Source organism: Oppia nitens, unplaced genomic scaffold, assembly GCF_028296485.1.
Source record: "Oppia nitens isolate AA-2021 unplaced genomic scaffold, nextdenovo-longstitch-racon4-pilon3 scaffold18_pilon_pilon_pilon, whole genome shotgun sequence".
Classification (NCBI taxonomy): domain Eukaryota; kingdom Metazoa; phylum Arthropoda; class Arachnida; order Sarcoptiformes; family Oppiidae; genus Oppia; species Oppia nitens.
The window spans coordinates 1,195,959-1,208,826 of NW_026533197.1; the positions used below are offsets into that span (position 1 = coordinate 1,195,959).

General features: G+C 28.5%; 1 protein-coding gene across 2 annotated transcripts; it reads right to left on the bottom strand.

Moving 5' to 3' along the window:
• Positions 1-1,285: 1,285 nt before the first annotated feature.
• Positions 1,286-12,738, bottom strand: LOC128965773 (myosin-VIIa-like). Of its 2 annotated transcripts, XM_054312541.1 has the most exons (30): positions 12,618-12,738; positions 12,022-12,490; positions 11,521-11,600; positions 11,347-11,460; positions 11,146-11,292; positions 10,777-11,083; positions 10,302-10,712; positions 9,547-10,230; positions 9,371-9,477; positions 9,155-9,292; positions 8,842-9,090; positions 8,572-8,751; positions 7,693-8,436; positions 7,474-7,551; positions 7,295-7,393; positions 7,007-7,230; positions 5,872-5,989; positions 4,766-5,470; positions 3,508-4,399; positions 3,226-3,317; positions 3,109-3,170; positions 2,891-3,043; positions 2,707-2,812; positions 2,435-2,636; positions 2,222-2,328; positions 2,046-2,164; positions 1,912-1,978; positions 1,714-1,830; positions 1,444-1,647; positions 1,286-1,378 (listed from the first exon to the last, which is right to left on the bottom strand). In XM_054312541.1, the coding sequence occupies exons 3-30, from the start codon at positions 11,536-11,538 to the stop codon at positions 1,286-1,288; spliced, it is 6,537 nt and encodes a 2,178-aa protein (XP_054168516.1). In that variant the 5' UTR covers positions 11,539-11,600; positions 12,022-12,490; positions 12,618-12,738. The 2 variants fall into 2 exon arrangements, with proteins under 2 accessions (XP_054168516.1, XP_054168517.1); XM_054312542.1 differs by lacking the exons at positions 12,022-12,490; positions 12,618-12,738 and adding an exon at positions 11,678-11,708.
• Between the last annotated feature and the right edge of the window lie 130 nt (positions 12,739-12,868).

Sequence of the window (12,868 nt, forward strand, 5' to 3'; positions counted from 1 at the left end):
TAGTAATCATTAATCTGTATTTATATATATTTTGGTATAAATACCAACATTTCTTAGTATTTCTAATCATTTTTCAAAATTATTAATAAATCAATTAGTTTTAAGTGATTAACCTTTTATTAGTTTATATTTAATATCCAATTTATAAATATTACTTATTGTAAAATTTATATTAACCTAAATCCATTTTTGTCTAAGTAAACGAAATTATTTTATTTGAGTTATTAATACTTTATTTAAATACTTTTCCGTATTATATAATTTCGATAATACATGTATGACTAAAATTATTGATGATTTAAATTTCAATTGTGTATTATTTCTACATTTCATGATTGGATGCAACCGTCGTATAAACAAATATTCAAATSATATTTAATGTTTTTTGTTGATAAACTGACAATTATATCAACTATATTACGATACTTTAAAAAAATATAATTAAATAGTGTAATAATTGTAATATAAATACCTTACCGGTATATTATTTTACATTGACTTGTTTTCAATTTATTACATAATTAATTTATAGAAATTATTCTAATAATTGATATTTCATTTTAAATATAAAATATTGATATATTTAATGTAAATCTTAAAACATTTAAAATTGATTTACATAACTCCGAGGAAAACATTTAAAAGTAGAAATTATAGTCAGGTTTTTTAGTATTGTATATATTTGCAGAATTTTGATTTTTTTTTAAGAATTATATAATTTTATGGCTTAATTTGATATACACGTTATAAATTATATAATTTTGTAATAAATACTGTATATATTTTAAATGTTTTTTGAAAATTGTTTAAAAATTTGTTGTTATTCCTTATGAATTCCTAATCCAATGATACGACAAAAACTCTTAGAAAACTCACAAAAATTTTAGTTTCTATAGATTTTATGTTCATATTTGCAAATATTTAGAAAACAACATAATTGTCAGTCAATTATTATTTTATCATTAATATTAAAATATTGATGTTTTGCCCTTTTAAACATTACAGGTAATTTTTTATCATATAATTATATAAAATATTTTTGTTTATCAAATTAATAATTATCACAATTTCCAATATTAAATGCTCTTGAAATTATTTTTTAATATTTTTTATTTCAAAATCAGTCTAGAGTTTGAAAACTCTTTATTCAATAAATAAATATGAAATTGTTATATAAAGTATTATCATTTACTAGTTTAGAATATAATAAATACAATATAAGTATTAATTGTAAAATATATCACTTTGTGAATAGAATTCATTTAACACATTAATGATTATATAATTATTTAATCCTATTTGTCATAATTTTTTGTTTGTTAATATTGCTTAGCATTAGACTTATATATGAAGTCAATAAATCATCCATTTTATAGCCCTATAAAAATAAATGAGATTTATTTTAATTTAATTATTAAAAATATATGCATTTTAAAAACATACGAGTGGTGTTTCACATAACAGTTTACTTCCGCGAACCAGATTACCGATAGTCATATGAAAATAGGTGTTACCACTACTCCAATTGGATATTCTGGTGAATGGATGTGTCACCAGTATATCTTTGCTAACCGGATCTATAAGACTAACACCATTCTTGTTGATTGCTATAAGAAGGTGTTCCGGAAAATTTGTGTCACCGTTTTGCTGGACATAAAACAAATTATTCTTTAGATTTCTTTTTAATAATTATATTTAATAATTGAAACACACCTTAACTTCAAAAAAAGCTGATCCAAATGTAGGCCACTTATAGACATATTTAAGAAAAGATATTTTTGCATTTTCACAGTTAACACCATTCTCTTGACTATGTGCTGTCATTATTGCCTATATTTTCATTAAATACAGTAATAAACATAGATTTTCAAACAAACTAATCACACATTTGTAAAAATTTGTTATAAAAACCTTTTTCCATTCATTAGGATTCTGGGTTTTGATTAAATCAATCGGTATGAGCTCGTGTAGGATTGTACTTAAATAAAACAATTTCCACATTAATTGGATATTTTCCAGTATTTTTAGTATCAATTAAGTCTTACGGGATGGCCTGTAGTTCAGCTTTACTTTCCCCAAATCTTACACGTAGTATAAGTGCGGCTAATTTTGCGGCATCTTCTTTGGTACACTTATGATATCCTCGTAATAATTTTGGTAATTCCTTAAATAATCAATTTGTTTATATAATTAATCTGTAATTAATGATAATTTAGTAAACCTGATGATAATGGAAGATAAGGTCTGCATTTCTATCTTTTCCGGGAACTGTATTCGTCCACAACTTTTTCATAAAGAAGACTTGGTATGTAAACTGAGGTACAGATCCTATATATTAAATACATTTCTAATTAGTTAATATCACATTTCATTCAACTCACAAGTGTTTGACTATAAATAATTCAAATAAAAAATCATTTTCTTATTATATTACCATCTCTTGAAGGTCTGGCTTTCCTAATCCAATCGGTCAGATGTCTAACAAAATCAAAGAAAAAATCTGCTTCGGGAACACTGATTACTTTGTCGGCTATTTTGACAAAAAGACTAAATCCTTCGGCAGTCCTTAAGTTAAGACGTTGTGATATATCGAGACAAAAATCTTTAGCTCTGGTACTTGAGTCCACTTCAAAGGCCTTTATAATTAATAAAAATAAAACTTAAATAATTAAAATCTTTTGAAATATATAAATAATAATTTATCACTTCATCGGTATCGTCGGGAAAGTAAACTTTATGGAAGATTTGTGTAGTTTTGTGTTGAATGGCTTCTACTTCTACCAAATGCGGCGGATATTTTCGCTGACCATTTCTTTAGAGTTTTAAATTAATAAATAAAATAAAATATATTGATTAACATTTGAAGTATAATTAAATAACACTGTAATACCTGAGAGTTTTATGTAATCTTTGCAGTGAATCAATAGCTATAGGGTGTCGACGAGTTCTTAAGAAAAGTGTTAACTCCCTGAGCAATGTCTGACTCGGAGCAAACAGTCCACTGGATAACCACATCAACTCCCAACCCCTTTCTTCGCTTAGTCTTAATATGAAAATAGTTTAATAAATTTTTTAAAAAATATTACAATAAACTGAAAAATAAAATACCTATTCTTGTTATCAGTCAATTGTTTCATAATTTGACAATAAATTTCATCTCTCAAAATATCCTAAAAAATAGATTTTATTCAATTAATGAATATATTTTAAATATAAAAATCATACAAATTTTAGGGGTCCTTCAAATATCTGATCCGTTAAATCGTTGCCACTTCTGGTACGTCGTGATGGAAGATCTCCCATATATTTAAGAATTGGTGCAAAGAAGTTAAGGAATATTGTATTTAAGTCAAAACATATACTTTAAAAAAAAAACATTTACTACTTCTAACTCTTCAAAATACAGTTTATATACTATAAGTAATAGCTATAAAATGCTGATAATATAATATATATTAAATTAAGATAAATAAATTTTAAATAAAAATTTTTTAAAGAAAAGGATATCATTAAATGCAAAACAACTTTCTTGTATTAGATCTTCTTTGTTCAACAATTTTTTAAGTAACGGTTGTTTAATGGGTTCCCTCGAGTGCCTCCATAATTGATCGACATTTCGTTTTCGAGCCGAAGAAAATGTTAGTGTCCGCGGAAGGGTATACTTAGGCGGGGGTCTAAAGTGATCGATTGAATACTCCTCTAATGTATGTGGCTTTTCGTGTGCATCAAAACCATTGATCTGTGGATAACTAAAAAGATGTCTACTATTCTCATCGAGATTGTCGTGAGTAAAGACCGATAAAATATTAGGGGACGGCTTTGTTGTGGTCGGCAATACATAAACACATTCAGTGGGAATATCTCCCTTTTCTCCTGTTTTATCTAACTTAGCCGTAACCCATGCATTATTAAGAGCATAGTCGCCAGTGTAAGAGCCGTCTAATATCATAAGGTCTCCCTGACTGAAGGACAATACTGACGGTCCTTCTTCTCTATAATCTTGTAATGCAATCACATATTTAGATCGTTCTTTGAGACCGTTTAAGAAAAATGAAATCAATTCACAAATATCTTCAGAGTTTGGCGATTGAAATATAAATTCTTCTCCTCTAATGGTATTTAAAGTAAAATTTTGCATAAAAGGTCTGTTTGTCTTCTGACTCACAGCTGATGTAATTTCTGCAAATGACAGTTCCAGCAGAACCTGTTCCTGATCGTCGACCATATATATTCCCGTCCAATTGATAGCAATAATCACATCATTTTTAGGTAGAATAGGTCCGTTCACACGGAATGCTTCGTAAAATCGGGAGAAAAGTAGCGGCCATTTGTATTTGGCGTACTCTACGATGTCTTCTTTAATCTTCAAATACGATACCTTCTCCTTATAGAAATAACTCTAAGGGTTATACAAAATCATTGCATTAAATAATTACTAAAAAACACTTAATTCACATTTTTATTATTTATCGCTTAATTCTACTAATTATACTAGAATTGATTATCAATATAAATATCAATAATTAACAAAATTTATTAATACTAAAGTATTTTTAAGCTGAGCTCAATATAATGTATTTTAGTGACAGAAAATTACTTAATGAGAATTTTTAGTTACCGGTAAACAAATTAATATACAGTATTTAACAAATAAATAAATATGAAATATTAACTATTATAATAAATTTAAAAAAACTGTCAAATATGTATACAACATGTATATTAAAATATATAAATGATAATTACAATAATAATAGAAATATACCTTTTTGTTGGCAACAATGATCAAATTGGCCCACTTTTCCATACTTTTATCATTTGTTTGAAGGCAGTGGTCGGGTATATAATTAGTCAAAACAGATAATAATTTTTCAGTTTTAATATCTTCTCCAAACTCAATATAGTACTGTTGCGCTGAAATCATAGCCAACTCTTCCTCCTTTTCGCACCGGTATTCACCAAATTTGACACCTCTTACTACCTGTTGGTATATAAGATTAGTAGCGACGGCATCATCAGTGGGGTCGTGCCAGGGGGCGAAAATCTCTTTACGAAAGAACAGTCTCCAGGGAGCATTGCGCTCTTGAGCTCCCTGTTCTTTGGCATACTGTTCACATTGAGAAATGGCATCCATTACATGTTCGCCACCACTTCCAAGTGATGACACTTTATCGAAGAGTGCGATATATAATGAAAAGCCAAACTGATCTTTCAAATTGATTTTCTCAGACAATTGAGCGCATAATTCGCGAGCAGTTGTGGCCGAGTCTGCTAACAATGTTTTGGTGTTTCCGTCCATAAAAGTAATCGGAAGCATCAATGGCTTCTTGGATTTAGTTGCTTGAAGTTCCAGCCACGACGGGGGCTGACCTCGAGTCCCATTCCTAAATGTTCGTCTCAACCTATCCTCACAATAGGGTGCATAACCTGGTGGGCCCTCTCTTATAAAGTTCAATAAGTATTTAACAAACTGTAAATCAATAAAATTTATTAATTATTCACAATTACTCACATTATCATCATTTCATTATAAACTATCACTAATATTGTAATTCATAAGTTATATCATAAGTTGTGAAGAAATGTTTCATATTATACTAAATTCATAAGAAATACCAAAATATAAACTAAATTAAAACAAAATAATTTGTAGAAAAAGTCTAAAAACTTTGAAACACGAAATAAGTTCAAGTTTAAGACAACTTGAATAGAGTTTGCAAATAATATGATAATTATTATAATGCTAGCAAAGCAACCATACGATCAATAATTAATTAATTGTTTGCAACAGTTGTTTGTATGGGTCATTGATTTACTATATTTTTAAGTATTATAAGCTTAGTGTTAAAAGTATAGTATTTAGTAAAATACCTTTTCTGACGGCGCAAAACATCCGACACAGAGTGATAATAATATCCATCCCCTCGCGTGAGAACTTTTACTCGTATTGTTTGTCAATTGTTTACATATTTGACAATATATTTCATCTCTAATATTAAACAATAATATAAAAAATGATTTAATAGTATTATATTCTAATTTCATTATTTTATGTATTCATTTACTTATTTGAATTATAGTATTATTTACTATAATTATCTTAACTTTGATTTCTAATTGAAACAAAAAAAACTATAAAAAATGATTTTTCTTATTTAGTATATACTGTATTTGCAAATTATGTAAAAATATATTTATAAAACAATTTGAATTATCATTATTGAGTATTTTTATAAACTCAGCACTTATTATACCTAAATAAACTGTACTGATATATAGCATAATACAGTATAGTTTGAACACATCGATCAAAGTTTACTCATCACTGATCATAAGTGCTATACTTTTCTTTAAACATTTCCTAGTTTTATAAAATTTAAAATTATTAAAACACTATAATTTATGTGTATTATACTGTATGCAAACTATTGTTTAAATATTTTTTAAAAATATATACAGTATTATACTTATATCAAGCAAATAGAAATTTCCCGTTAAAAAGTTTGCCGTGTTTTTATTAATTAGTAACACAAAACCGATGACATGTATGACTTGAATGTATAGTATAAGGTGTTATTTATTACCTATTAATAATATGTTAATTTATTATTATTTGTTGAATATATTTTTACATGTAAATACAGTATATAAATTTATATATATATATATATATATATATACCGTATATGATATTACTTAATATGTGAGTATTTTGTTCAAAATTGTTAATTTTGTTAGCAAATATCTAATGTTAAAGTAAGAGAAATACTAGTTATACAAAATTTTGTATAAGTTTTTACTAAATAATTTTTAACATCGATATTAGGATAGATTTTATAATTAAATCTAAATCTAAAAGTAAAAATGAATATATTCTTATATTATATTGTTTTAAAAAATCTATTTGCTTTAATAAAATTAACTTTTTGAATAACATTTTAAACACTTTAAATTTAAGAGAATTTGACATATAGTTTGAAGGAAAGGTATGATTGTGTGAACTGACCTCAATTCGTCTCTGAGTATTCCGTGTCCAATAATGAAATGCAATTTTTCGAGATTAGATGTCGGTCTCGACTCAAGCCATGAACTATAAGTGTCGGCAGCGATGTCATCGTCCTGTAGACGACGTCTCACGTCTTCACTCAACTTATTCTTCTTTTTAAGTGTCAGTGAAACCAATTTATTACGGATTGAACGCGATTTGGTTGGTTTACTCTCTGCCATCTCCTGTTTACAGTATATTCAATATGTTTTAATAATATAAAAATTATATAAACTCTAATATATATACCAATTCAAGACCCAATAGTTGTGATTCTTGAAATTCTTTACTCTTTATAAAATTTCTGCCTAAAGTTGCCGTTACTTTACTCATCACTGATGTGTTATCCTATGTTAAGTTAATTTAATTTTTATAAAGTTATGTAATCATAAATCCTATGAATCATAATATTAACAAATATAACATACTCTTCCCATTGTATGAAACTTTGGTTCAGTTAGGTCTCCCATAAAACGTAAAACTGTAATCCAAAGAGCTATTGAGGCCTATTATCCAAATAAAGTTCATTACTTTACTAATAGAAAATATATTTAATTAATCTACAATTTATAGATTATAATAGTTTTTTAAAAGTAATTAACAAAATTTTAAATAAAAAGTAATAAATATTATTTTGTAAGCCATACCATGCAATCTCCTTGAGTCTGAAGAGGTATAAGTGGTTGTTTAAGTGGTTTCCGTTGATACTGATGTCCGACATTTCCCTGAAAATAAGTTGTGGCAAATTTCTGAAACTTATATTCAGATAAATCTTCCAATTCTTCATCAGGAACTGGAGGAACCATTTCTTCGCTTTCGATTAAATCAATATTTAGGTCACCGTTAGGTCTCTCAAGATCTCTAAAAGCTGAGGGACCGTTATGTTCGGTAATGTTATCAGTTCGCGGAAGAAAATCAAACATCGCGTCAACAAGTTTTGAGTCGTCTAACACTTCGTCCTGTCGGTGGACGGCATCAGTAATGACAGCCTTTTTCTCTTCAATTTGACGTTTTTCTTCAATTTCTTCTTCTATTTTCTTAGACTCGAATTCTTTCATTCTTTCGAAATATTTTTGTTCAGCAATTTCTTTGGCCTTTTTTGGGTTCATTTGTTTTCTAAGAAGAGATTCTTCTTGATCTTTAAGACGAAGTGCTTCCAAATAACTTTTGTTTTCATTTCGAAGTTTAATATACTTTTTGCGAGCAATGGCTCCTCTAATAAAAGCTTGTATCTTAAGAGCCGCGCGATGTCTTCGTTGATATTCTCTACGGACGAGAAATCCGCGACAAACTGCTTGTAAAGACACGATATGACGGCGAAGATGTTTGAATCGATGGGTCAAAACTCGAGACCGAATGAATGCTTGAAGTCTTAGATAACCCAAACGCATCTGTCGTCACATAAAATTATAATATCAATGCAAATAAGGTATTCATAGCACAGGTATGTATAATATATAACAATAGAATGGAATGTTATTATATCGACTCTCCCTCGACTCTGTCATATATAAGTCAAGACTTACCGCTTTATATTTTTTTCGTTGGATATATCCCTTCCAATATCGTTGGATAATAATTGTGTTATTTCTCATTCTTAAGAAACGTCTTCTATAATACCAGCCTTTTATAGCTCTCTGAAGAGTCAATATTTTTTTGGTCAAAACTCTATCCCTTTCCTGTTCAAGAAACAAGTCGTGTGCATCCTATATAGATATATAAGAAAATATATTTAAAAATTTATTAATAGTTAAATTTTTAACTATAAAAATAATAAACTTTTAAATTATACAAACTTTTAGAAAAACTTTAGATTTTCCTAATTGATAGTCAACTTTGCCGAGAACTGTGGCACAGATTCGTTGTGTTAAAGCCCTACAATCTGGTACTTTATGTGACGGTCCGATACCAGACAATAAAAATCGGTAGCGATCTATGAATTCCATAAATGTATGTCTAATGGGATAACCAGCTCTTCGGATACGAATTGTTTCCATCATTCCTGAATATCGTAGTTGTTTACAACACAAATACCGATCAAACATCTGATAAATAAATATATATTTTAAAATGTTTGTATCGATAGTGTATATCAATTACTGTACATACCATAGGTTTTTTAGTTTCATTTGGTTTAATACATCTAATAAAGAAAGGGTGGCATTGACTTAATTGTTTCATAAGTGAATCTAATGACTTCTTGAACTGTGCACTCAGTGTCGGTGCTTTCTTTCTGGTGTCGTTACCCTAAAAGTTTAATAATTCATAATTATAAGTAAATATTATAAATTGTAAAATAAATTAAATTAAAGAAGTAATACAAACCATTCCGAAATCGTGAGCAAAAAGATTCTGAAGGAACTTATTTTTGCTGACTTGAATCAATTGAATCAAATCAGCGTTAAATGTATCTCTATTTTTCTCAAGAAAACCTAAATATTATAAACCATTTAATTATAAATTATTAAAAAATTTATTGAAAAATGTAATTATAAACACACCTCTTGTATCATAGAAAACAATTCCTGCGAAATGATTTAATCCAAATGATTGGTTAATATCTGACTTTGGCTTTAAATAGTTGCCATTAGAGCCGTGAGTTTTATGAAGTTTATTAAGTAATGTAGTATCGGTTCCTTTCGGGAATTTGCTCTCTTCATCAATCAATGCCATTATATTCATAGGTTTAGCGGCAATCAAGTCGAGTGCCTCCTGATTGTCAACAAACTCTATGTGTTGCCAATTGATTGTCTCAATATTATACTCTTCCTGTTCCAGTTTGAATATATGTCTCACAAAAAATTGTTGTAAGTTTTCATTTGCATAGTTTATGCAAAATTGTTCAAAACTATTAATATTAAAATTTTCAAAACCAAATATATCGAGTACTCCTATTGATGACCGAAAGTGACTGACAGAACCTTTTGGCTTATAAATGGCTGAATTAATCTTATTTACAATCCATACAAACATTCGGCCATAAATTCCTTTGACAAAAGCATCCCTTACATCAAGTGATTGTTCAGAACTCATAGTCGACACAACAGTATCTCCGTGTGCAAAGATGGTACGGGTGGTCAGGGCATCAATCAAGTGCTGCTGATTTACTTCTAATAATTTTGATGAACTGCCAGCACTTCCTGTGTTAGTAATTTCAGTGGCGTCTAAATTATCGATTACAGTTGCTATTAAAGATAGTATTCAACAATTAGTTAATCATTTTAATAAACTTAATATAATATAAATTATATAATACCTCTAAACTTGATATTTCCTAAATGCAAGAGTGCGCTCAATATCTTTAATATTTCCCAAATTTCCGGATCGGAAAACATTAGTACTTTCATAGCTGATCTGATATCAGCAAACTCTGCGGCATCATTCCTGCCTTCACAGGTGATGGTCCCCCCCTGAGTGAGATAATAAAATTTTGAGGCATCCTGTAGTTCAAGCTTTAATTTCTCTTCTTTGCCCATTCCGGCCAATAGACAGTAAAAGATGTGGTAATTTCGTTCATCATTTGCCTGACCAACGATTCTTGATTTCTCGAGTAAGTACTGATCAATTTTTGCCCCTTCAATCACTCCCTGTTTGTTGAAATGAATGTCTATATATTTACCAAAACGACTGGAGTTGTCATTTCTGATAGTCTTTGCATTTCCAAATGCTATTTATATAAAACAAATTAACAATTAATTGTTGATTGTCTTATAAAATCATAACATCCTTACCTTCTAATATAGGGTTGGCCTCAAGTATCTGTTGTTCAATCCAAGAATGCTGACCACTAATAGCGGCTAAAAATTGGAGAATTAATTTTGTCGATTCTGTTTTTCCGGCGCCACTCTCGCCACTTATGATAATACACTGGTCCTGTCGATAACGTTTCATATTGTTGTAGGCATTGTCTCCGATGGCAAAGATATGTGGCGGTAATTCACCGATTTTGCGGTCTTTGTAAAGTTTAATCTGTTCCACTGTATATATGGGAAGTATTTGGTACGGATTAACCGCAACCAATATAGATCCCGTATAAGTCTATATATAAAAAATATGACACTTTTTAGTAATAATTTAGTGATAAAACAATAAAGACTAACATAAATGACATTTTCATTATATCTAATCAATAGATTTCTAAGTATTCCGGCCTCATGTAAGTCACCCAATGATATCATATCTTCGACGCCTTGGATGGACGTCGGATGCATGGCTTTTATGCGACGCTCTGGAGTTAGCCATTGTTCCTGATAACCGGTATATCAATAATATTATAAACATTTATAACATATGATGTCTACCTTTCCGTCGTCGTCCTTCACTTGAATACGTCTTCCTTCTGCAGCAATAACTCGGGCGCCGATCGCGACGTCAAACTCACGTTTGGATTGCGGTTCAATCCATATGTAATCTCCCTATAAATGTCAATCATTTTTAAATATTAATACAAATATTTGTTAACACTTAAGACATACTCGAGTGACGATAACCATAGCTTATCAATTGATTCAGATCTTCTTATTTGAACTCATTTATGTGTTATTTGTTTGAAAATCTGTAAAATTTAATTTATTTAATTATAAATTATGACTTATTGTATACTAATATTAGTTTAGTATAACTAATTTATACTGCATTTAATTGCTTTAACAGCGATAGATATTCATTCAAATTAGTTTAGATGATATTAAAGATGAAAAAGTAATAAAGTTTTATATTTGTGTCAAATAAGTAGTTTCAATAAAATATGACTAAAAGTGTCGGTCATGTCTTGATTGGTAACTTTGAAGGTCAAAGAGGTGTAGATGTGATGTCTGCAAGTAGTGGTCACTCAACTTATCTTAACCCAAATATTACACAATATTATCGATTTTTGGCGATCTTTTTAATGCAAATAAAACTTTTGAAACTTTTATAAACATAAATCGTGACAAATAATAAAGTTATTGAAAATTAGTAATTATCATAAAACTTACCAAAACTTGCAAATGAAATGGCGATCAACTCTTGAGTACAAACCTTATTCAATGTATTAACTGAATGTAAAATTAGTATAAAGTTTGCGACACTTGAAACAAATTTGCAGATATTATAAATTGTTTTTTAAATAAATATTAGTTTAAATCATTTAATGATTTAAATTAAATTTATTTAAGACATTTTTAGAGAGATTGTTGGCAAACATTAAGTGAGTCGAGTCAGTAATGTTGTGACAAATGTATGAGTGGTGAGAGACACACAATACTTTGATATACCTATTGGTTACCTGTATTGGTGTACTGTATATACCCTCTAATATACAACTTTACAAAGTTATTCAATGTATTCAATGTATTCAATGTATTCAATGTATTCAATGCATTCAACAGGTAAATGGTGTGTTCAACTGTCACTGCAATACAGGCATAAGTGCTGCTACTATACACCCCATTCCCGCACAAATAACTACTCATGAATCATATAAATATATTATAAAATCATTAAAATATATAGTAAATTAATATCAAATTTATTTTTAAATATCAAAATATCATATATATATAGCAATATTAAACTTATTAAAAATACTAACTTAATATACAGTGTACCGTAGATTGGATAGCTTTGGCCTAAACATATCAATACATCATTGGTTTGTCATTAGTTACCTATGAAAACGTCCTCAAAGATGTAAATACATTACAAAATGTTTACCACTTGATAATCAAATGCTGATTGATATTATATAAGAAATAATAATTATTTTTAACAACAATTACAAATCTAAGTGTTTGAATTATTTTGTGACATTATATCAATTTATATAATATTAAAACAATTGAT

Coding starts and splice junctions, on each gene's coding strand:
- LOC128965773 (XM_054312541.1), bottom strand. Junction 11,084..11,145: donor ATAATGAAAATGTCATTTAT/GTTAGTCTTTAT, acceptor TTTTATATATAG/ACTTATACGGGATCTATATT. Junction 1,831..1,911: donor ATCCTAATGAATGGAAAAAG/GTTTTTATAACA, acceptor ATGAAAATATAG/GCAATAATGACAGCACATAG.